Genomic DNA, 25186 nt, shown 5'->3' with positions numbered 1-25186 from the left:
TGCAAACCAAACCGAATTTTTAGTTTTTCAAAAAAATCAATCCAACCTAATCGAAAAAATGTAACTCAACTTAACATTTACGGTATGGATATTGGTCGAATTATCGTACCATGAACACCCCTAAATACGGACAAATTGTAACTCAAATGTACGAATTTCAGTTCTATCGTGAATTCAAAACACAATAAAAGTTTTTAAAAAAATTTACATTTTAAATTTTAAAAAATAAAATAATAAAAAATCAATATAATTATCTTAATTTTTAGAAATAGTTGTTTCTAAGAAATTAAAAAAAAAAATACTTGAGGCTAAAACCCTAAATAAGCATAGTTTTAAGATAGCGTTCTGTAAAAGTTTGTAAAGATTATTTTAGTAAAGAGAGAGAATAAATTCCTAAAATTATTGAAGATAAGCTTGACATTTTAAGTGTCCATTAGCAGATAATAACTATATCACGTTACATTAACACACAACCTAACGTTTTCTTAGATACATCGTTATAAGTAACAAAATTCTCACTTTATTGCTTCCCGTGAGTATTAGCTCTAAAATTAGTCTTATTATCGGCTCTAATTATAAGTTAGAAACATTCTAAAACTAAGATATTTTATTGGATGTAAGTCAAATACAAATAGTTTCTACGTTAAGCGGATCCACTAAAATATCTTTATGGCCATGCTTCCGGGAAAATTATTGATGTTCAACTAAGATTTATACGGCATAAAACTTACTAGTCAAAACTGACTTGAGGTGCTTCGTCTCTGTAACCGTTATTACTAACGAGTTTAGAAAGCTCTTGAAGATTCGAACCACGAGGTCCCTGGATGTTGTAGGCATTGGAGAGACTAAAAAATATCATTTAACACCTTGTGATCGTGGTATTAAATGAGTAATTGTCATAATCTCCCTTTATGATAACATGACAGGCAGTCATAAGTATGCATGAAATCTCATAACTGACTTAATGTATGTAATACGTGCATGCATGGACATCACATTCATCGTTTTTTTTTTTTTTTTGCTCTAATTTATTTCAAAACCTATAAGATATTTTTTTATTAAGTCTTAATTAAAACATATGTTATCGATCGAGATAAAAAGTTTGAACTTTCTTACTCCACCTTTTTCACACCCAATAAAAAAATAGTTACGTACAAAAATAACCAACGTTCAATATTAATAAATTAAAAATATATGAAAAGAACCAACGTGGTTTTTCTTATATAAATTTTTTAAAATAAAATCACTTTTTCTATTGAGCACCTCAACCAAAAAAAACAACTAATTAAAAAATGTGTTCAGTATAGTTTTTTTTAGTGAGTTTTTATGATAAAAAGAATTATAAAAATACATTTTTTAAATATTGGGTTAATCTTTCACAACTTTAATTAAAATATTTTTATTTATTTATTATTCTTATTATTATTATTTTGTAAATATGTGTTTTGGGATTTAAATCCATAAAATATTGTGATTTCTTTTATATATATTTACAAATGATATTGGAGATGTCGATTAAGGGTGTACACGGGTTAGGTTGAATTAGTAAAAAAATTTGTTGGGTTGGTTAGGTCGGTGACTTGAGCAACTCGAATAAAGTTTACTATCCAATCAACCTCTGTTTTTTAGTTGAGTTTTCAAATCATTGTTGTTCTTCTTTTTAATTATTTAAAAATCCTACTTATCCACAAAACATATTATATTAATAAGCAAAATATCATAAAGTTCAAATATTAAATATTTATAAGTCACGACGCATTACCATTATCGGTTGCAAATATTCTTAATATTCATAATAATAGTATGATAGGATTGAGTTGAGTTGTAACTCTATTTTCAGATTGGTTTGGTTAACGTGATAAAAAAGATGTCAATTCGCGAACAGACTCGAATTTTTTGTTTTTCAAATATTCAACTCTAACCCAAACTGAAAAAATTATAATTCATGGGTTGAATAGTCCAGGCTGGTCGAGTTCTCGAATTATATGAACACTCCTGATCTCGGTTAATTCTTGTCAAACCCTCTAGTTTATGTGAGCATTTCAATGGCCAAATTTGACAAAATTGCATTCGTGCCGACACTATTTTCTCCTTGGTTGAGTAAAAATCAACCTGTAGAAATGTGAAATCCCACACCGGCTAGAGGGGAAACTAAATATTCATTATGAGGATGATCGGAATAGGACAATATGTGCTAGTAGTGAGCTGAGCTGTTACATAATGATATCAGAACCAGTCAGTAGACAGTACGTGGCTTGATCGGAATAGGACTATAGTTCAGCAATATATAACAGGTCAAAACCGACAATATCTATTAGAAATTACTTGGAAGGAAAATGAAAAGCAGCACAACTCTTAGCATCACTACACCCATTTCAATCAATGTGTAAAGATGAATTCGATACAACTTTTTGATGAGAAGGATGGAAAGTGCTTTAAGACTAATTAAAAGCACTTTTTTTCATTTGTTTTTATAATATATTTTAAATTTTAAATTTTCTATATAAAAAAGATGTACATTACTTTCAATTAAATAATATGTATTTAAAAAATAAAATAAGTGTTTCACCAAAGTCATCTAAAATTAACTCTAATTAATTAATTACATATTTAAATCAACAAATATTGAGAGGAAAAAAGAAAAGAAAAAATAATTACTATTGTAATTCAATTGGTGATTAATTATTTTTAATATATATATATTTATTTATTTATTTATTTATTTATTTAATTACTTCCTTTACTATTGTAATTATTTTATATTTTTTAAAAGTCATATGCTCAGTTTTTCTTCTTAAAAAAACTAATCAAATTTATTGAAAAAGACATTTGATTTGGTGTAATATTCTTTCTTTTTATTTATTTATTATATAATTTACCATTTCAAATGGCCACTCAAATTAAACCTTTATTTCCATGAGACATGATTGATGGGGAAAACCAGTAGAGATAACTTTTGAAATTAAAAAGTATTTAAGCCACACAATAATCAAATACATATTTTCTTTTTATAAAAAGTTATTAATAAATACATAAATATAACGCGACAAAATTATATTTTGTCTCAATTTTTATGTATATTGGACAAAATTTTAGTTGATTTAGTGTAATGTGATTATTTGACGAACCAATAGAAAAAAAAAGAAAAAATACAAAACAAAATTTTTAATGGAAGTTTGTTATCTTATCTTAAAAAAAAAGATTAATTAAATTTAATATGAAGTGACCTAAATAAAGCGATTTGGATTACAAACGTGATTTAATATATTGTTTTTTAAAAAGTATATTTGTACTGAGTTATTTGGCCTTATCTAGTTGCCCACCGAAGGTTGTTGGAAGAGGAGGAGTGGAGTTCCACATTAGTGGATTTATAAGGAATATTATCTTTATTGGTACGAGACTTTTTGAGAAACCAAAAGTAAATCCACGAGACTTTATACTTAAAAGTATACTATATCATACCGTTGTAAAGGTTCGTGATTCTTTAACACCATCATTTATATGTAATATCAGGTTAACTTAGCTCCAGTTTGTCAAGTAAGTAAATCACATCATTGTTTAATTAACTTAATTCAAGTTTTAGAACATAATTAACGTTTTTTTAACGCATCATCATTGAATTAAGTCATTTACGTGTTAAGTCAATCCATAGGTATATTGAAATTGGTCGGCGGATCTATTTACACCGAGCTTAGCATAATACTCGTTTTCGTCAACGATTTCTTTTTTTTTTTTTTTCTTTTTTTTTTACTTTGTTTATTTAATTAATTCAAATTATTCCTTCTGCATATCTATATGGTTACTTTTTCCTGTTTGACAAGTTGGAATGAGACATTGTGGGTATTTGATTTGTTTATCTTTTAGGGTTTTTGGTACCCACTTGTATAATTGACAGCCCCAATTGACACCCTCCTAAGATGGGTCTCTACTCGACTCGACTCAACTTTTGTAGATCCACTTCCTATAGGGTTTTGATTTAATGAATGGACTCTCTTTCACCTCGGTCTCCTTTTGAATAATGAGTAGGTAGTTCAATCCTTTTGATTTTGCTCTTAAAAAGGATAGAAGGGTGAGAGATCCTATGTGACCATTAAAATCGTCCGCTGATACTCACCTATGAGTATGAATATAACTCTCAAAAGAATAACATCAAGCTGTGATGACAAAAAGACCGACCAACATAAGCTCATAAAGACGCAAACGTCCGGGCAAAAAGGTGAAGGATACCATGGTGAGAACTCATTGTCCTTGAAGACTAAAAGGAATAATAGATAGGACAGGATATTATTATCACATCAAAAAACAATGACTTAATCGAGTCTGTTCACTAGAAGCAAGAACATGAAGAGATTGCAGAAATCAGTGGACTGCTTCTGCTGTGTACGTTACTCGAAAATCTCGAGTAACATCTATCATTTGCCTAAAGGCTGTTCCTAACACAGGAGTACGAAGTGTTCGGAGTTTGGAAACGGCGGGACCAAAGATTTTCAATCCTCATAATCACCATTGACACTAAAATACACTTGAATCAGGCTCAAGTGTAGAAACAGGAGTATCTGTGGAACTTGTTATATACGACACAACAACAGTGATATCATCCAGCTTACCACCATAGTAGCGATAACCAGCCTCTTGAGCAGCAGCAGAAAACGGGGTCTGCCGGTTCCTATCCAGGGCCCTTTTGCGTGCCAAAGCAGCTATGTTTTGTGCAGTTACTCCGGGTTCCAATCCAGCTCTAACTGCATTAACTACAACAGCTGAAATCTCATTGCTGTATAGGTTGTCAAATAATCCATCCGTTCCAGCAACTATAATATCCCCCGGTGCGACGGGTATCATGAAAACCTGACCAGAAGGATCAAAGAAAAGATTCTTCAGTGCATTACATAAACAGAGATTATGTATACCATCATTTAACCAAGGGGAAATAGTGGTCCATACGTCTATAGTATCACAATTTTATTGCTCAAGTATTTCATGCCATTTTGAGTTCGAAAATTAGTAATAAGGTCCAAAATGAGATAAACGGTTGGATCTAACGGCCTGTTCACATTCGTAATGAATTTCCTTAACTCTGCCCCTCACCTGGTCGCAGGAAGATGAGGACTATTTTAACTTTTTAAAGACAAGGTATAAGATAATCTCAGTTTAAAGTAACCTAGAACCTCCATCCCTCCTAAAGATATTGACGTTTTAAGCAACATAAAAGTGCAAAAAAAGAGAACTCAAAAAAAAATTTAACAGACCTCTCCAGAGCTCGGTAAATCAGCACCATTGCCGCTCTCCAACTGATAAGGAAAATTGAAGCCATACTGCTGAGCGGGAGATCTGAAAATAGTGCTTCCATCTCTTATAACTATGAATCCACTATCCCCCAGATTAATAGCATGGAGTCCCTGTAGAGATATTGAAACAAAACTTTTCATTAACACATCTATTATAGTTCTTCATTGCATGTAAACCATGTATAGCTGTTCATGTTTCGGGGCCATCTGCGATTTAAAGTATAACACTAATTTTTTTATAAAAAAAAGGAAAAAAAATGAAATAGGTGATGAGTACTTCCTGAAACTACAAAATTAAAGTGTAAACAAATTTCACTAAAAATATACTATGATAATTCCATCGTCCAAGAGAATAAGAAGAGTTAACTTGACCAATCCTAAGCATCAAGGCACAACAAAGGAGATACCTTCAAATTGGATGATAGCATACTTTTGGTTTCCTAATTTTACACAAATTTGTAGTTAGAAGAAATGGGATAAATCATGTCATTGACACACACAATTTATATGCTTCAAGTTGAATGAGGACATACTTCTGGAGTGACATTTATACACAATTTCATTTCACAGCATTAAGTAATTTATAGGCCAAAAGTAAAGCAAATTAATTTCAAACTTGGTAAGCGATCTTATGATAAATTCCTTCACCACATAATATTAGGAAGCATGGGACACGAATACCTTGGAAGTTATGGAACTCGCAGTAAAGGTTACCTTTTCAGAAAGAGAAATGATGCAGGCTGTTGAAGAACCCTTAGCTGTAGTGTCTGAGTGAGCTTTCTCTAACACCTTGGCAGGGTCAACAGAGTCTCCAGGCTGCTCCTGTATTGCACTTATCGAATTTGACATAAGTTCACGAGCAAACTCCCCAGCATCAATACCAACATCAGCCCAACCACCTACACCATCCGCAACACCAACCACATGTTCATCCACACAAATAAAATGAGCATCCTCTCCTCCTGTCTCTTCTTTCGCTGGATGGGGAAGATAGCATGATCCTGAAAGCAGCTTCAAAGTTCTCTCACCTAATAAACCTCTAGAGATCAAAACAAAATCGTGTCAAGGTACAATAGTGTGGAAGATCAAATGGCTTCATAAGTAAAGGTTTACTATACAGAACACAGGAGAAAGAATGATAAAGAGATTGAAAGTGGAAAAACAAAAGAAGAAAGAAGAAAACTCAACACCAATACCAATAGTAGATAGTGACGTAGTACAGAGAGGATACATGAACATGGGCTCAACAAACACTCTCAAGTAGGCAATTCAACCATGGCTCATTAGGATTAACGCTCTTCAGCATAAGACAGTAATTATCAGGGTATAGAACCATGCCTGTAATTATCAGGGTATAGAACCATGACTAAGTCCAATGATGCATCAGAAAATGATATTACCAAGATAGTCCAAAGGATTTCAACATTACTAACTATGACTACTAGATTGAAAGAAGATATACCAATATACAACTAAAAGGTCTTATAATATACATTAATCAAACTAAGAACAAAAATAGAAGACATACTTGCTTGACAAAATGGTTGAATTTGTGAACGGTTCATCACTAGAATTGCTGTCAAAAGCTGGAGAATTAGCAGTCCCAGCAACATAGCATGCATAAGATAAGGCATGAAGATTGGTTAACCCAACTTGCAGAAAGCAGGTGCCTTTCACATGCATTACATCAATTGAACTGCTCCGAGCGATTCGACAATTATTGGATGCTTGTTTCCTTCTCAAACTCATACGAGCATTCTGAAAATTCCTATGATTTCTATGGTTGAACACTCCCACAGGTGTTGCAAGCTCTAAAGCATTTCCACGGTTTGTGATTAAATTTTCAACAGAGACATCTCCAAAAACAGATTTAGCACAATAAGCAGCCATGGATTTTCTTTTGGACTGGAATCTTGGTGAAAAACTAAAGGTGTTTGATATTGCGAATGTGGAATATGGCAAGGAATGAGACAACCCGTAATCCTTGGTCAATAATTCCCCTCGTCCAAGCAGCAAATTGTTTATATAGCACAGACCACTTTGATGTCCAGCAGCTGTGGCTTTCTGAACACCAGAGTATATAATAGTATTAAGCCTCAAAACAGATCCTGTTGGCATCTTAGTCCTTTTTAGAAAATTCCTTTGATTCAGAAACTCTCTCAATCAACGTAGAACCTATAATACCATACAGATTGTAAAGTTTCATCACTCCGAATTCATCTACAACCAACCAAACTAACAAACTCTCAATCTGAGATTCGTCCACAGAAGGCAGCTGAAACAAACCTGATTTGGAAAATAGAATCAATTAGTCATACCAAAAGCATACCTGCAACAAGTGAGATGAAGTGAGCTACGCAATATGGTTAATATTTGTAGGCTGACTGAAAAATTAATCCAATGCTAATCAGTATCAGCATCGCCATAAAACAACAACAAGAAATAATCCCTGGTGCAGTATATTATGTTCTTCTCTAACGATTAACGCCACAAATTCATCAATTCGCTTGAATAGGGTTTATAACATTAAACAGAAAAACAATCAGAGATTTCAACTGTGCCTATCTCCTGCGTATCTCTCGACCATAGCACACAATTTCGAGAAAGTGCACAAGTTTACACCATGAAAATAGGAGGGAAAACAATGATCTAAAGAAAAAATGTACCGGTTTACGTAAACAATCGATGAGACAGCGAGTTAATGGTTGAAGTTAATATGAAGTGCGGGGCGAAGATGTAGGACAATGCATCAACTGAAGGTTAGCAAAATTAGCGCCTAATAAGGAAAATCCGTCGCCTGAGAAGAAAATTCTGCACGTAATTGAACGAGAATAAACCCTAGGAACTCGAAATGGATGACGAGCGCCAATTCAAAACCTCCACCGGTTTTATGTGTAGGGTTCACATATAATTTCGAAAAATGAAATAAAATAAAGAAATAAATAAATAAATGCAATTGATGATTTTAAATTTAAATTAATACTCCGCTCCTAAATTATTTTTTTAAGGCCAACTTGAGATATTTAATAATAATAATAGATAATAATTTTGCAAAGTTTTTTTTTTTTAATGACAGATGACAACGAGTGCATATTTATTTAGCTGGTGATAGTTATGATGATGATTTATAATTTACTATATATTATTATAGTAAAGATTGTTAGACGAACACGAACTCTCGTAATTGTATGATATTGTCCACTTTGGATGAAGAGAGTATTCATAGATTATAAATTCATGGACATTTTCTAAACTAGCCCCTGTGACGATCATTCCCTAAATTAGCCGATGTGGACATCAAGACTCGACTCCTTTTCTTTTGAAGTCGCATTTACCAAATATAAAATCATGATCCCGACGTAGACTTTCATTGATTATGAATCATAATATGATCATTCCCTAAATTAGCAGATGTAGACTTTTTGAAGGTTCGACTCCTCCTTTTCTTTTGGTGTTCATTGATTATGATCATATAATATCTATTGGCACGACTAAGTTTAGGGCATGACTTTGATACCATGTTAGATGAACACGACTCTCCACAATGGTATGATACTGTCCACTTTGAGTATAAACTTTCGTAGCTTTTGGTTTGGGCTTCTCAAAAGGCGTCAATGGAGAGAGTATTCCTTGATTATAAACACATTATCGTTACCTAAATTAGCTTATGTGGGACTTTCATCATCCAACAAAGATTTACAGTGGATTTGAACCTTCAAACGTTAAACTAGAAAAAATTATATAAATTTGAAAATATATAAACTTGTTAAAAACTTGAAATGGTAGGTTATGAGAGCTTAACTTGAAAGGAAGAACAGATGAAATTCAATTTTCTAACAGATCTGATTTCATAGTTGTTTTACAATCTGACGCCGCATTTTGCCCACCACTGCCACCGGCGCGGCGGAGGGTTGCCTTTTCTTCCACTAATTATAAACTCCCCTGTTGTGCAGAAGAAGAGGAAGACGACAAACTAAATCCACGAAACACTGATGTGCTGGCCGCTGCAGCAGCACCCATTTGAGCGGCCTTCTGCAGGAGTCCAGTGGCGGACATGGCCGGTGGCGTTGGCGGCACGTATGGGCGACTTTCTTGGATTCCGGCTCCGAAAAGCGACCATTCGCTGTGGTTCGACAGACATAGAGAAAGTGGTTCAAAAACCAACGGCGGTGTTATTTCGGCCTCCCGATCGGGTCGCGCCATGGCTCGTAATAAGTCGCAAAATCCGGGCTGCTGCGGTGGCTGTAAGCTCAGTGATGCGGCGGATGAAGCAAACAAGCTAGCCAATACTGTCGCGTTGCTGCTGCTGGAGTTGCTAGGTACGGTCGTTTTGCCTGGTGCCTCTACTAGCGGCGGCGGAGGATTTCCCGGCGAGGCTGAAATGGATTAAAAATGGAGTTTTAAACCAAAAGGGTCACTGAATTTATTTCCAAAAAAAAAATCCTTTTCAATTATGAAAATATTATTTTAAAAAGTGTTTTATGAAATTATTTATTATTATCTTTACCATTTATTTCATTTCATGTTAAAATATTTTTTAAAAATATTTACATTCATTTTTTATCCACTAATTATCATACTAATTAATTTTTTTATTTATTTTAATGAAAAAACTTCAATAGTAAGTAAATTAAAATTAAAATTCATGATTTAAACATAATTGTATTTACCTTTTTTCTGAATGGACGAGATTGAAGATATCGCTTCAGTGGATGATGGAGGAGGGACTGGGGCGGCGGCGCTGGCGGTAGTGGCGGAAAGAGAAGCAGCAGTAGGCGGCGGAGACGAACAACTCGGTGGCTGAACTTGGGGATCGGACTCCAAATTAGGAATCTCCGCCGTCGCCGGAGACAGAGTAACGGCGGCCTCCTTCGTCAACGCATCACAGAAAGCTCTGTGAGTGATGAAACTATCTCTTCTACAAAAGTACAAAAAAAAAGAAAATCGAAATCGAAATTCAAAAGACCCATTAAAGGAATTGACCAAACAAACAAACCCCATAAATTAATTTTGAAATTTGACCTTGAAAACACAGTTTCACAGTCACATCTGTACTCTCTGGTGCCACAAATTTTGGAATGGGCTTTCCAATCCGACTTGACTGCGTATTTCTTGGAGCACCGGTCGCACTTCCACTTCTTCTCGCTGTGTTTCCGGCAGAAATGCTTCTTTATTCCGGTGAGATCGCCGAGGGCTCTCGACGGATGGTGGTGGACGCACGACGGCTCTGGGCAGACATACACTTTCTTTTTCACCTCTTTGCTCGTTCGTTGCCGGAGTTTCCATGGAAGATTATGACCTCGCCGGTGTAGTTGCAGATTCTGATCTCTTTGAAACCCTTTGTTGCAGATTTCACACACAAATCGATTCGTGGCCAAAAGGGTTTCCGGTGACAGAGCAATTACCTCTGCTTCCGGATCTGTTTCACAAAATCATTCAAATTTAAATGGAAAAAAAACAAAAAACAAAAAATCCAAATTTCACGACGAAATTAGCGGTTTTCACCTGGCATTCCTGGTAAATTACGCTTCTTTTTCACGGCGGATTTGGGCGGCGGAGGCTGATTTCCAGTGGAGGAGATACTGGCTTCACCGGAAGTTTCTAAATCCGTCGGCATCTCGAGTATTCGCCGGCGGCGGGATTGTTTTTCTAGGTTTTTATCGATCTTTTCTGCCTCATCTACCAGTCAACCTTCTTTATTTCATACCCATAAACTCAAAACCCATTAAAATGAAAGGGGGAAAAAAGATCAAATCTAATGGGAGACGGCGGAAGCCGAAGGAGCCACTGATACCACGGCGGCCGGAAAACCAGTCTCCGGCGAGTAAACTCAAACTAAATGATCAAAAGTTCTTTGCAAGTTGTAAATGAAATATACCATCTGGGGTTCTCTAAAACTTATCTCCATAAACGTATAACTTATAATACAGAGCAAAACCAGAAGATCAGAGGTAGACGACGATAAAAATGAAAAATAAAAATAAAATAAAATATAGTTTGTACTGAGAATATGGAGAAAGCTTGATTTGAAGTCCTTTGTGTTGACTTTTGGGTAAAAAAAGACAAAGAGAGAGACCAAATTTTCGAAAAAAACATAATTTAAATGCTAAATTGTCTAATCATAGGATAATTTTTTTAATTATATAAGGATAAAAAACACATTTTTTATCCCAAACTTTTAACTATTTAACTATTAAGTTTATTTTTATAATAATTTAATTATGTAATAAAAGACCGTGTAACGTGGGATCCCACATAAGGAGAACAAATCATTGCTGTGGAAACCTCTCATTAACTGGGGCAGAGAGATTTCGAGAGAGTTTTGAAAGCAAGATCTGAGAGATTGAAATTTGTGTTATATGGGAATGTAAGCAAAAGTCAGCAACAACAGCTTACTACATATAACTAGGTAGGGAGAAGTTGACAACTAATCATATTCCCCTATAGTACATTTTGGGGTATTTTAACAGGTGTAAACATGATTTTGGTAAACGATCATACACTCTTGTACTGACCCAATATAAAATGGTAAAGGATGAAAGTATGTAAAAAGGGGTTGGAACAGGCATGCAACCGTGGACAACATGTCCTAGGCAAGCAAGATCAGAATATCTGTCATGCAGCAATTGACAACACACCTTGGACATGCATGACTGTGACAGATGCGTTTTAAAAACTTTAAACAGAAGCTTGAAAAGGTATAATTAGTGATGAAGTCTAAAAAAGACAATATCGGTTAGATAAATATGTCTATAAAATATGAAAATTAAATCATTTATGATTGACGGATTAAATTGTTATAAATTAACTTTAAATGAAATATTCCTCAACTATTTTTATATTATAGATTTTAAATTTTTTTTTAATTATTTAATAGATTATCAAATTCTACACGTAAATCTAAAAAAGGGGAAAAAAAAGAAGTTAAAAATGAAATTATTTAACTATAAATGCATAATAAAATTTAGGAATTATCTGATAATTTAACCGAATTTAAAATTGTGATGTCGAAAGGTTAGCAAGGGTTATACGACACTGAGTTAGGTCTGAGGAATTACCGCGTAAGTTGCCGGTTGCCGGTACTTGGTTGTCGTTGTCGTTTAGTGCCGTGTCGTATTTTGATTTTGGAATTGTCCAAACGGACAGCTCACCGGTTTGGGACTCTGGACCGGCTGCTTTGCTTTTCTTTAATCTTTAAAAGTCAAACTGCTTTTGTATTGACTTGGGATTTTCGCCTACCCTACTTTTGTATGCACGCCTCTCTACTATTTCCCGTACACTCGGCTGCATGGGATTACTGCCCCAATTTGAAGTGACTTTGTAATTATTCACTTTTAAAATAATAATAATTGATGTATTATTATTATTCGTTGAATTACATTCATATATTAAAATGTTTAATATTTCTGTTATTTTAAACTTTTAAAGGCATGTCTATTTTATTTTAATTATGGATTTTTAAAATTTTAAATTAAATAATTCACTAAGCGTGTTAGTTAAACACCGAGACTCTAAAATGGTATATTTTAAAATTTTATTGTGCTCGACCTGAAGTCATAGAACAAATCAAGTACAGTCAGAGGTACACAGTGGAGAATTATTAAGCACGTGTCCATATAATTTTGCTAGTTTACCATCGCTGTAATCAGATCTTAAAACTTTTGTATACACTAAAAACTATAAACGAAACGTGAACACACGACTTAAACGAAAATGTCACAGATAAAAGATAGAGGGCGAGTGACTCAAACGAAAGTACTACAAATCCACACTTAAAGCTGCAACATATAGTACTTTGAGTTCACCCGAAACATAAAGTTCTTTTGTGTACAACATTTTCCAATTATCTTATGTGAGATCTCATATCGGTTAGAGAGAGGAATGAATCATTCTTTGACTACGAAGGAAGGCACTCGAAGTGAGACGGCACCGTCTTGTGCAACGAGAATTGGCCCTCTATCATCAGGGGAGGAAAGAGACCCCTTCCTTTTTGGGGGATCAAGTTCCCGACCCGAGACGCATTCGTTGACAAACCCGCCGTAGGAATGGAGACCTTTCCCTCGAGCGGAGGCAAAGTAATCAACGAGAAGCCCTGCTCACTGCAAACGAATACACCACAAGATCGAACTGCACTCATGCCTCTCTCGCATCAACCCCACCACTACGTAGTGATTATATCAATCATGTAAGGGGGCCCTCCATTCTGTCTGATTGGTATATCATGAAAAAATCAAGCCATTTGCACTAGGCGCACTGCCCTTTCCCTTGCTCAGATGTTCTTCTCAGTCTTGGAAAGGTGACCCGCCGAAGACAGAAGCCCATGTTAGATGCGTTTTAAAAATGTGAGGCTAATGACGATATATAACGGGTCAAAGCGGTTAATATTTGTTAGCGGTGAACTTGCGTTGTTACAAATAGTATCAAAGTCAGTCACGCGATGGTGCGAGGCACCAGTTGAAGTAGGGCTAGATCCACTCAAAAGTAGGCACGTTTAAAACTGTGAGGTTGATGACAATATGTAACGGGTCAAAGCGAGCAATATCTCCTAGCAGTAGGCTTAAGTTGTTACACCTTTAGATATTGTTATCGTTGGTCTGGTATAAAATAAATACGAGATTTAAAGTAAGACTAGTAACATATTAAATATTAGATGGAACGATGGAACTAACAGTACCATCTTCAGTCGCAATTGATATAAAAACGAGGAGACAAGAAATCAGAGGAGGACAAACGAAGAGACAAATGACGATAGCTTGAGATGACATCCACGAGGTACTAGACGAAGAAAACCCTCTACGAAAAAAAACCCGATAAATTGTTGTTTGTAATTTTGAACTAATTTTTTTTTAATAAAATTAAGTAGAAATACGTACGAACAGATTAATCAATCATGTTTAGAATCGTAATTAAGTGGATGATTCTACATTTAAACGAATATCACTTTTTGGGTGTCTTGGGACCCAAAGTCTATCGCTTGATATCTCCTCCTACACGTATATAGCATGAATCAACGTGATTTCTTGTTGATCCTTCCTTTGCAAATATTGGAAAAGGATAAGAAGGCCAAATGCAAAGTGTTCCTTTAATTCAAATGAATTGCATTCAATTTTGAAAACGACGCAAAGGGAAAAAGAAATAATCTTTGATTTTGAGTGTTCTCATCGTGGGTCGGGTCTTGCTTTGCTTCTCTTTTTCCCCTCTCTCGTCCGATCGTTCAGTTCCAGACCCTCATATTTGTTTAATGAAAAAGTAGATTGATTTCGGCTACATTTCGAAACAAATAAAAGATCCTCTATGCATGAACAAACACACAGTGTTGGAACTTTTTTTTATTTTGATTCATACAGACGAATTTGTTAAAACTAATATAAATGTTAAAAATATGCGGCCGTAATTTAATTTTTTCTTTGAGGATTTTACCTTCTTTTTGGTAAAAATTAGTGAGAATGAACCTAAGGTAAAAAATCAAAATTATAAAAAATATTTTTTAGTAACTAAATTAATATAATTTAAAATCAAAATTATAAAAATACTTTTTAGTAAATAAAAAAATTAATGATTATATATTTTTTAAATTTGAAATATATTATATTATGTTTTTTAAATTATGTAACTTATATAATTTTAAATTGGGAAGGTTTAAATCGTGTACAATTTAATGTTTACCTATATATTATATTTTTATTCTAAAATTATTGTTATTATTTTTTTTTACCATATTTAAAATAGAAAATTATCTCTTTATCAATGACACATATTTCACGTAGGTTGAATCGTAGATAAAAAAAATATAAACATTATAATTATATCTTATCTTTAATATATATATAGATGAATTTTTATAATAATGTTTTTAATTAATTCGAACGTAACAATTTACTTGATCTCTATATTTATTAGAGGACGATTTAAATAATATTAGTCTGTAAATTTAAATATGATATGAATTTGAAAATTTATTTTATTAATAAAGTTAAAAAAATTAATATGTATGAAATAAATAAATAAAATTAAAAACATATTTTATTGTTAATTTTTTAAGAAATACATTAAAAAAACCTGAAATAAACCTAAAAGAGTTTAGGGAAAAATTAGGGGGTAGAAGACGAAGTTATTGTTCTTCGCCGGAGCAGTTGCTGGAGAGCCTGATTGATTGCATATTAGAAGAAAAAACCTGACCTTCATCGGTTTTTTTCGAGTTCGAGAACTTCAACAGTTGCAGAAGCTTCTCGCTGTTCATTCACCCCAAGAGAGGAACGCGCCGAAGCCTTCAGGATGGACCTGGACGACCTAGACGAACCGAGCCAGGTACCATCGCGAACCTCCAGATTTGCACCGAAGACCTCTAAATTCAAGCCGAAGCCGAAATCGGAAGTAGTTCCGAAACCGGAGCCCCAACAGCCGCCAACGAAGTTGGAACCTGAAACTCCCGTTTCGAAGCCGGAAGTTGCAGAGCCAGATGCTCTAATTGGGGAGAAGAAGGAAGAAGGCGAAGAAGTTGAAGTAAAACCTAAAGTCGAAGCTTCACTTCCTAATGGAGTTGATAAAATGGATGTTGAAACTAAGTTGGAAGTTGAAGAGGAGACAATGGTGGAGGATGATGATCCAATGGAAGAGGATGCTTCTGAAGATATGGTGGTTCGTGAAATCGACGTTCTGTTTACTCCTTCTGTTGATATCAATACGAAAGTTAGTCTTCGTTTCTTGCTTATTCATACTATGGACCATTGTTTTTTTCCCTCTTTACATTTAACTAGTTTTGAAATTTGAACTCGACTGTCATCTATTTCCAGTTATATGTGTTGCAATATCCTCTTAGACCACGCTGGAGGCCCTATGAATTTGAGGGGCGATGTGACGAGGTGAGCATTTTCTTTGATTCCTTTTTGTTCTTGATGAATTTGAACCATACCCTTTTAATTTCAATAGGTAAGAGTTAAACCCACCACTGGGGAAGTGGAAGTTGATCTGAATGTGGATATTGAATCCAATAACTATGACAGTAAAGCCGATGCGAATTTGCAAATGAAGAAGCAGGTATCTTCTCTTATGGTTCTATTGATACTGGTAGTTCACTTTTATCAGATTTAACTTGAAAAAGAATGCTAGATTCGTAGGATTTTCCAAAAGGTGAAAAGGTGCAAGTTTTATTAAACCGAATTTGGCAACAGTTTCTAGCTGCATCTTAGTTCTTTTCGTTCTTTCTTTCCCCCTGTCGTATTAGTCTCGAGTTTCATCTCACTTGATGAACTGTTTTTCTTATCACATGATGTACTACGTTTCATCTGGTAGTAGAGTTATTTCTTTCATGTACTATATACAAATGAGGATTGAGTTATTGGTGCTGTATTTTAGTGTATTCCAACAAAAGCTTGTTTCTGGTTCAGACTTTGAAATCTTCATGGCAACCGCCTATGGCTACTTCCTATGCTGTTGGGCTGCTTATGGGTGATAAGGTTGTTTCCCTATCTCGCATCTTCTGAACTTTCTTCTTTTCTTATCATTGATTGTAGTTGATGGGCCCTTTTTTTTTTATTTGTTTCTCTGGTACTTGGTTCATCTTTTAATTTCGAAACAACAAAGGTTGACCTAGTGGTTAGTAAGAATTAAAGGGCTTAGAGAGAATAGATTCGAGCTATGGCAGTCCTACCTAGAATTTAATATTCTATGAGTCTTATTGGTAACAAAATATAGTAGGATTTGGCACGTGTCATGTGAGAATAGATGAGGTGCGCAAATTGGCCTAGAACGGTACTTGAAAGTTACATAGCCATAACTCCATCAATAAACTAAACCACCCAAAGTAACAAAATTAATATTGTAAGAGGAATAGTTACAAAACACTTATACGCAGCACAATAAGAAGCCACATTTAGCTCAACAATATCAGTTTTTATCTTCCAAAGGAGCTTGTTTGCTTTAAAAAATGTCCCCACAAAATTGGCTTGACCATATATATCCTTAAATTTTTTGTCTTCTCTTAAAACTATGATTGTAAAGGAGTTGGAAAAGATATAAATCTTGGGTTCTGTTGCCATTTTTTTCGATAGGGAAACAACAAATATTTTGGTCCTGTTCCTGCTGCGAGGTTTTCTTTCAAATCCTTTTTTTGTTGTTTAGTGGACCCTTTCCTTTCCTTTCCCTTCCCAGCTGCCTCACTTTTTTTTGTCGCTATGGAAGACTAAAATTTCCAAGAAGGTCATTTTTTTTTTGTTTGGCAAGTGCTTCACAGTAGAGTTTGCACATTAGATTGCATTATGAGGAAACATCCTTTAGTTAGGCTACTGTTTTATTCTTTGTAGAAAAGCAGCAGAAAATATCGATCACCTCATTTGAAGTTGTCTGTTTGCTTCCTTGGCTGGGGACTATTTTTTTTATAAATATTTTTGGAGATTGTTTAGCTCGATCTATTGTGGAGGAGGTGATTCGATAACCGCCCTTTGTGGAAATGGTTGTTTTCTTTTGTTGGCCAACTTTTGTGCAATTGTATTAGAGATTTTTGTGCTTAAGAGAAACAATAGAATTTTTAGAGGGCTTAGAGTTTTTGGGAGGGGTCTCTGGGCCTTGGTATATAAGAACTTTTGTAATTACTTTTTAAGTCTTATTTTGTTTCATTGGAGCTTTTTTTTAGTCGACTCCTCTTCTTTGTGGGTTGTTTTTGTGTATTTTCTTTTATTCTTTCTTTCTTGCTCAATAATAGTTGTATTCTGCCTTACATTGATATCTATACCTTTGATGAACATCACACCATTTTTTGAGTCTAACGTTGTATTAAAAATGGAAAGTTATGCTTGGATGTGACTTGGGTCTGTTCCTATGATAGTATCCTGTGGGCTGAGAACATAAACTAAACTTTTATTTTGTATGGGTGAATTAAGAATGTTGCACCCTGCAGGATCTTATACTATTGCATCCGTAATTGATTGAATGGGAAACCTAAATTTTGTACTTTGTAAAATTGATTTTTTTTTTCTTTTCTAACTAATTAGAATGAATGCAAGAATATTATAGGTTCCTATGTATTCCCCTAATTTATATTATGATGGTTGCCAAGACATTTTTCAAATTCTAGCATAAGGACTTGTTTGTTTCTATTTCCTTTAAAAAATAAATAACTATTGCTAGTGTTTCCATGGGTTATATTGCAGCTACACCTGAATCCCGTACATACAGTAGTGCAACTTCGACCATCATTTGAACACCTTAATTCTGGTGGCCCAAAAAGGAAAATTAATGTTAGAGCCGATCCAAATGTTAAGTCAGAAGAGCATACAGATGTTAACTCTGCAGGTGGATCAAGGAAGCAGGTTATTTTCTATTTTTTCTATTCTATACTAAATTACTACTGAAATATTCTCAACACAGATTTTATATTTATTTTGGTTACTGTAAAGTTATCAGTCTTTTTCTTTATAGGAAACAATTTCATTTTATTGATAAAATAAAATCATGAAATGATGAAATCCCATCCATTGGATTATAAAAAACTATTCCAATGGGCCACAAGGGTAGATAAATTATACTACAAAGGGAGCTCAATTTACAGCATGAAAGAAATAGATAGAGATGTGATTGGAGATCTCGTTCCTTGGCTGAGAAGATGCGAGAGTTATTCTATAACCAAATAGTCAGACAAAAAAACTTGGATAAAGTTGAGCCATTTTCTTTCATGAAGGAATGCCCAGTGAATATGAGAGAAGGGAGGACCCAAATATCATAAGGAAAGGCAATCTGCCACTCAAATGCCTCTAGGTTGTGATCTCAAACAAATCTAGCCAGTTTGCTCCAAATGAAAAGGCAACTGTGTCATTCCTCTTCATTTTTGCACAATATGCAGCAGCTATGAGAGATGTCAATCCTAGGAGATATTCTTTGCAGCTTTTCGTGAGTATTGAGGCATGAATGACTAAGTTCTCATATAAAAAAACTTAACCTGTTTAGGATATTTTCCATTCCAAATGGAAAGGTAAAGATCTCTTTTAAACTGCATCAATACTCATGACAGATTAATAAGAATTTGCAATGGCTGGCTCTTTACCCTTCTATGTTTAGATTGTGTATGGAAAGAGAGGAGAGTATAGACCATCTTTTCCTCCATTATTTCCCTAAAAAGGCTGGAATTTTCTGTTTCGTACTTTATGCATGTCTCCCAAATCAGATTGATGACTAGTGGTTGAAGTGCTCAATGGTTGGAAGATGGAAAGAAAAGCTAGAATCCTTTGGGACTATGCTGTTAGGGCTTTCCTTTGGGTTTGTTGACGTGAAAGGAACAAAAGACTTTCAGAAGATAAGTTTACTGATTTCATATCTTTTTGGGGCAACCTTCAACTTTTAGCCTCCGGTGGTGCACACTTACAATCAATTCTTTTTTAATTACCCAATTGCGTTTATTTTCAACATTTTTTTAATTAGCTCCTTGGGCGGGGGTTCTCTCTTCCCCTGCCCCTAAGTTGTTCTTCTACTGTTTTGTCTAATACATATGTTTCTTATAAAAAGAAGATAAAGATCTCTCTTACGATGATTGCTGGCTGAGGATAAGAACTTGACAGAGATATTGTAGAGAAAACCTTATCCTTTAGACATTATCCATGGGATGGGCATATTGCACTAGCAAATATATTTGGGTAGAAAGAGATATTTCAGCGCTATGCAATATTATTATGATCGTTGATCAAGAGCTCTTAAGTAGGTAATATATATATATATATATATATATATAGACATATATATTATTCTCCACATTTTACATCCCTTAGCAGCTGTTTAGCAATTTGAGCCCAGACATGGTAGTTTGTTGCTTCGCCAGTCAGAAGTAGCATAAAGGGAGAGGGCTATTTGGCAGAGATAACCGTATTGGAGGACTATTTATTTATTTGCAGCATACCTTATTTCTGTGAATACCACGTTTCTTAACTTTTTTTTTTCATAAGCTAACTTGCTGACCCTATCGTTATATTGCATTAGTTCACATCTGAGGTTTCATGTGTTCTGGTATTTATGGACTTTTCTCTCGTTTTCTTGAAACAGAAGAAGCAAACAGGACCTTCAACGGAACCTAAAACTGGAGATGAAGAGGTAACACCATTGAACTTGAGTGCTCTCAATTACTACTAGTGGATTTAAGATAGTTTTTGAGAAAAGTATTTTTAGTGAGTATTTTTCCTCTTGAACTTTTGGAAGAACCACTTAATTAAGTGATGCTTCTAGAAGCAGTTTAGTGCTATAAATGTTCTTAGGATGTTCGAAATCATTTTTTAAATGTGTTTGGATTAACAAAAAGCATTTCACCTCTACATAAGTCACCTCAACCTTAGAATAGAAGTGCCTTACTATTGAATCCATCATTTTATAGTTGTCTAATTGTTTGGTTCACGTATTTTCTCTAGAGCTGGATTCCACTTAAGTACTATGGTCTCGAAAGTGATCTATCAACCAGACATCTGCGAAGCATGGTGGCAGAAAAAAATTCCCCCATGCAATTTTCAATGAGCCCGTATGTGTTTTTTGCTTGTCGATGCATAAAATCTTTAATACGGTAAATTCATTGATTTTAATAATATTTATTTTGAGCATTTGATTTGGTTCTACTTATTTCAGGCATGACTATGTGGACTCCTTGTGTCCTGGTGCGAGCTCAAGTCGCAATAAGCCCAAAGGTCCATCTAAAAGGTAAACACATTTGCACGCTCCTGCTGTTTGATATATGTGACTGAACATTTAACTAGTCAGGCAAGTAATCTGGGAGACTTCAAATATTTACTGATGTCTTAATCCTACTGATGGACATTTCAGGTTTTTACTTTCATTGTCTTTGGAGGAGCGGATTAAGAAATTGCTGACCGAGGTTTGTTTGTAAGATGAATACTTGTGATTTTTTTTTTCCTGATTGCCATAAGAAGATATCAGTGCATGTGCACGTCTATTCTATCGTCTAACTTTTATTCAGTATTAGCTGGCTGTATATTCCATGTCCATTTATGCATTCATCAACCATTTGTTATTATCATGTGATCATATTTTCAAATTGTGCTCTCTCAATTAATCAAGGGATTTTTTTTTGTCAAATATGCTTATTTATTTTTATAAGTTAGTATCATTTTTTTAGTATCTGGGTTTTTGGTCAAGATACGCCCACCTCGGCTAATCTCATAAGACAATTGCTTGACCCTACTACATTTAGTTGTCAATGAAACTCATTGTATATTAAATCTTAAGTAGCCGGTCACCATAGTTTGAACTCATTTCTTCTATGTTTTTACATTTTTCATTGTTCCTATGACCACAATGTCAAACCATAGTGATTATTGTCATTGCTATATAAAAATAGATAATATAACTTTTATTAAGCAGCATCACCAGAAGCATATCACGAAAAAGGATTGTATTGAGCATATAAAAAAAGGTTGTCCAAAGTATGATGAACTAGACCAATCAATTTCAATTGCTTTAAGTGAACAGAGAGGACTGTCTAAAGCCTAAGGTTAAAATTAACCTCCACAGCTTTAAAGCATCACATCCGCTAAATAAAATCCATCCCACATTTTCTTTTTGTTTTTTATTTTTTTATATGAAGTTAAAAGATATTGCAAATCCTTTACAAATTTGCAATTGGGTGATATTTACCTCCTTGCCCTCTCGATCAAAGTATAGTTAGGAATTGAAAGGGGAAGTGGGGGGAGATGCTAATGACTTATAAGGAAGTGCATTATCTTTTTATCAGTCTTTATATCATGCTGATTCATTGTTGATGACTTATTCCGTGTTTGTTTTGTGAATAATCTTTTTCCTCCTTTCCTATAGGGACCTCCGATTCAAAGATTTAGTGCACTTAAGCATTATGCCCCTGATTATGAACCAGACGAGTTTATCGAAGCTCTTCAGCAGTATGCTCAGTCGGTGCAGGGTCTCTGGGTTGCAAAAAGTTCATTTTTACTTCCACAAGATGGCAGTGGACGTTGTGCTAGGGATTTTGTTCTTTCCTTGTTTAGCAAGAATCCAGTGGTCAGCTCTTCGCAGATAAATGTTCCAAAGTCTCTTCGGGACAAAGTGAAACATTTTTTGAATTGGTTTGGTGTTGAAAGACCTGCCTTTAAGGACTGGAGATTTAAGGAGAAAACAGATCGTTTATTTTTGAATAACTACGTGGATATTGTTCAGAAGCAAGAAAAGGTCTGGCGATCTGTGGAAGAAGGTATCACTAATTCTTTCCGGGGATCTGTGAAAAACATGTCCCATGCAAACGCTGCACCAGTAAAGCCTGAAATGGTTCCTAAACCTGAAAAACAAGTCATTCACGACAAAGCTTCAACTAAAAGCAGTAATGCAGCTCTTAACCGCAAAAGTACCATGTCGGATGAAACTCGAGAAGCTTTACCAAAAGCCCTTCAAAAGCTTTTTCAAACTCACAAGGTTTGCAGGTAGGGGCCGGTTTTCTTCTTGCTTGTGCTTATCATTATGAGAGTTTTCTTGGTTGGAAAGGACTGCCACTTTCTTGAATAGTATGGCGAGGAGTTTTGATGAGATTTAGGATATCATTGCCTTTTAACGTCTTTTTTTCATGCTCTTTCTATCATTTATTAACTTCAATAAATGATAGGTTTCTTTTAGATGGGAAAACATGTTATTCATCTGTTCGGTACGTGTTTATAAGCACTTGTATTGTTCCTTTGAGCTGTTTTTTGGGGAAGTCTTCATTTTGTAATAGCCTCAAGTTATCTATCATGTGACATCGTAATCTATTCTTCCCGTGGTGTCATGGAGAAGATGAATCTTCATGTAGCAAAGCTGATGCGGTTGCCTTATTATTGTAGCTTTCAGTTGATATGTCAAGGTTTGCGTGATTTGGCCGTGTCCCAGTCTACTCTTCCAAAAGCTGATGCCAGAATGGCGGTGGCTGCTGCATATGGTGTTGATGCTCCTCCAGATGAATTAAAAAGAATCATCTGCCAAGTTGCTACTGAGATTCATGGTCTCTATGTCTTGACATCATCTCCAGAGCATCCAGAATACGATCCATTAAGGTTGCTGGTGAATTATATTCATGGTCAAAGTCTTTTATGTGAAAAACGCTGTTTGCATTATTTTTCCATGTAAGAACACGATAAATCGGCATCTTTGTTCTTAACTTCATGCTGCACTATGCAGGAAAGTTGTCATTCAACTTTTACGTGGACGTGGACCTAAAGCAGTGCTTAAAAAAGCTGATGTTTTGGAAGCTTCCAAGCGTGAACTTGGGAGAGCAATCAATAGCAATGAATATAGCAAGGTTAGCCACCATGTTATTCAATCTCTCACTCATTTGAATTTCTTCCCGCATGGAAAGGAAACTTCTTTAATAGATTTTGGTTCTTATGCAACTGAAATATTCTGGTTGAGGATCTTTATTGTTCAGTGATTTTTTTCTTTTGACGTGAAACATTATTGTTCAGCTTGAAATCTCTTGCATTTTCTAAAAGCGCCGTCAATCACTGTTGATTTTATGCACTTTCTAGTGACGATCTTTTATCCCGGGATTGGCTCGTACAATCATTATGAATTAAATAAATGTTTCGGCCTTCTTCAGTGTCAAGATACATGATTCTGGTCTTACCCTGTTGCCTTTTGTGCAGGTAATGAACGAAATTTGCGTGTCCCATGGTTCTGCTTGGGCCTTGAAGAGTGGCGATGGAAATTCGAGATGACTAGGTTCCTCTCGTGACATTCCGAGCACAATTAAAGAGGTTCAAGGCAAAGCCAGCAACCAGATCTCCTCACTCTGCTGTACAACTTTCTTTACTCTTACTATAAAGTATATCAAATTACCAAAAGCATAGAGAGAAAGAGAGAAGCTGCTGGTTTTCTTTGCTCTGATTGATAAAATATGCATTTTGCAGATAAATTGAATGCCATTTCCCGTGGCCCTCCATCATTTGATCCACATCCAAATTTTGACTCAATGTATTTTCTGCAACATTTAGATCTGATGAACGTGGTGCCTGTTTTCTCTGTGATTACTTTACTTAATAGTTTATAATCCTCAATTTATCAATGATGCAAAAGGCCATCTGAGCCAATAAGATTTCAAATTATAGTAACTTTTAGAAAGAGTAACAGTGTGAAACTGTTCATTTTGCTGTTTGATGCCAAATTACTCTACTTTCTTTATCATCAGGTACCAAATTCCAGCGCTGGGAACCTTCTTTGGCAGACTGAACACTCCTTAATGTCGTTGTGCAACACAAAAATTTTGAAATGTACAGACAAAGGTAAATACTATCCCTCTTATAATAAGATTCAGCAGCAGCTTATGTAATGCAAACTCAAACCACTGCACAATATTAGGTGATCCTTTGAGTGTTGGCAATGAACTAAGAGCTTCCGGCGTTGTTCTCTGCTTTGGTGGTGTCTTTTATTAACTATAGTTTTGAGGACGCTTTTGTTTTTTTGTAAGTTAAAAGGTGAATTTAGTCTTTGAACATTGTTTATTTAGTGTTCAAATTTCAAAAAGCTTAGACTATGTTCTTAAATTTATCATGTACGCTTTATTAGATACTATGTCGATGATGATAACGGTGTTCCATCTGTTGTCACCAAATTCTTAGTACCTTGTTGAAGAACCAGGCTGATATTGACGCTAACTAACTAACGTTTACTTGAGTTTTCGGAATTGAATGGATTTAGTAAATATGAATTGTGTTCTATAGCTATTTTTGGATTATGCGATCCTAATAGAGCCCCGAGGTGGTGGGTTTGGCTAGGTAATATAAGCGAAATGTATCGTACTTCTTGGAATGATGGTTCGACCTCCTTAGTCTTGAGGGGTGGTCAAAAGGGGCTTTTCAATAAAGGAAATTCAAGAAAAACATTCTACAATTTCTCCCTCTAACGAAGAAATGTTCTCCGTGAACATTCCATCTTTCTAA

General features: G+C 34.9%; 3 protein-coding genes across 11 annotated transcripts; 1 reads left to right on the top strand and 2 right to left on the bottom strand.

The window, feature by feature from the left end:
- Window positions 1–4248: 4248 nt before the first annotated feature.
- On the bottom strand, window positions 4249–8147 carry LOC111435919 (probable protein phosphatase 2C 80). 3 transcript variants are annotated; one of them, XM_023073529.1, is made up of 6 exons: window positions 7952–8147; window positions 7572–7614; window positions 6814–7460; window positions 6000–6324; window positions 5247–5396; window positions 4249–4845 (listed from the first exon to the last, which is right to left on the bottom strand). In XM_023073529.1, the coding sequence occupies exons 3-6, from the start codon at window positions 7401–7403 to the stop codon at window positions 4513–4515; spliced, it is 1398 nt and encodes a 465-aa protein (XP_022929297.1). In that variant the 5' UTR covers window positions 7404–7460; window positions 7572–7614; window positions 7952–8147; the 3' UTR covers window positions 4249–4512. The 3 variants fall into 3 exon arrangements, with proteins under 3 accessions (XP_022929297.1, XP_022929295.1, XP_022929294.1); XM_023073527.1 differs by having other exon boundaries at window positions 6814–7614; XM_023073526.1 differs by lacking the exon at window positions 7572–7614 and having other exon boundaries at window positions 6814–7571.
- A 918-nt stretch (window positions 8148–9065) lies between these two features.
- LOC111435921 (protein indeterminate-domain 1-like) lies at window positions 9066–11345 on the bottom strand. Its single transcript, XM_023073531.1, has 4 exons — window positions 10791–11345; window positions 10308–10704; window positions 9956–10203; window positions 9066–9661 (listed from the first exon to the last, which is right to left on the bottom strand). Exons 1-4 carry the CDS (start codon window positions 10900–10902, stop codon window positions 9216–9218), a joined length of 1203 nt encoding a protein of 400 aa, XP_022929299.1. The 5' UTR covers window positions 10903–11345; the 3' UTR covers window positions 9066–9215.
- Window positions 11346–15343: 3998 nt separating this feature from the next.
- Window positions 15344–24867, top strand: LOC111435914 (DNA-directed RNA polymerase III subunit RPC5). 7 transcript variants are annotated; one of them, XM_023073516.1, is made up of 16 exons: window positions 15346–15974; window positions 16079–16147; window positions 16215–16322; window positions 16673–16741; window positions 18434–18592; window positions 20313–20360; window positions 20672–20778; window positions 20883–20954; window positions 21078–21129; window positions 22086–22702; window positions 23096–23305; window positions 23430–23550; window positions 23894–24044; window positions 24158–24221; window positions 24436–24529; window positions 24606–24867. In XM_023073516.1, exons 1-13 carry the CDS (start codon window positions 15561–15563, stop codon window positions 23963–23965), a joined length of 2118 nt encoding a protein of 705 aa, XP_022929284.1. In that variant the 5' UTR covers window positions 15346–15560; the 3' UTR covers window positions 23966–24044; window positions 24158–24221; window positions 24436–24529; window positions 24606–24867. The 7 variants fall into 7 exon arrangements, with proteins under 7 accessions (XP_022929289.1, XP_022929284.1, XP_022929286.1 ...); XM_023073518.1 differs by having other exon boundaries at window positions 24158–24255; XM_023073520.1 differs by having other exon boundaries at window positions 23894–24072.
- The last annotated feature ends 319 nt before the right edge of the window (window positions 24868–25186 follow it).

This window comes from Cucurbita moschata, unplaced genomic scaffold (assembly GCF_002738365.1).
Source record: "Cucurbita moschata cultivar Rifu unplaced genomic scaffold, Cmos_1.0 Cmo_Scf00051, whole genome shotgun sequence".
Classification (NCBI taxonomy): Eukaryota; Viridiplantae; Streptophyta; class Magnoliopsida; order Cucurbitales; family Cucurbitaceae; genus Cucurbita; species Cucurbita moschata.
Note: the sequence above shows the minus strand (reverse complement) of the source record. Positions and strands in the feature narration are given on the sequence as shown.

Excerpts from the sequence above, each read along its gene's own strand:
- LOC111435914 (XM_023073519.1), top strand. The coding sequence starts at position 15,561 with ATGGACCTGGACGACCTAGACGAACCGAGCCAGGTACCATCGCGAACC. Across the intron at positions 16,323-16,672 it reads ATTTGCAAATGAAGAAGCAG|ACTTTGAAATCTTCATGGCA; the intron begins GTATCTTCTCTT and ends TTTCTGGTTCAG. Across the intron at positions 20,779-20,882 it reads ATGCAATTTTCAATGAGCCC|GCATGACTATGTGGACTCCT; the intron begins GTATGTGTTTTT and ends TACTTATTTCAG.
- LOC111435921 (XM_023073531.1), bottom strand. The coding sequence starts at position 10,902 with ATGCCGACGGATTTAGAAACTTCCGGTGAAGCCAGTATCTCCTCCACT. Across the intron at positions 10,705-10,790 it reads TAATTTACCAGGAATGCCAG|ATCCGGAAGCAGAGGTAATT; the intron begins GTGAAAACCGCT and ends TTTGTGAAACAG. Across the intron at positions 10,204-10,307 it reads TGTGAAACTGTGTTTTCAAG|AAGAGATAGTTTCATCACTC; the intron begins GTCAAATTTCAA and ends GTACTTTTGTAG.
- LOC111435919 (XM_023073527.1), bottom strand. The coding sequence starts at position 7,403 with ATGCCAACAGGATCTGTTTTGAGGCTTAATACTATTATATACTCTGGT. Across the intron at positions 6,325-6,813 it reads TCAACCATTTTGTCAAGCAA|AGGTTTATTAGGTGAGAGAA; the intron begins GTATGTCTTCTA and ends TTTGATCTCTAG. Across the intron at positions 5,397-5,999 it reads TCATTTCTCTTTCTGAAAAG|GGACTCCATGCTATTAATCT; the intron begins GTAACCTTTACT and ends ATATCTCTACAG.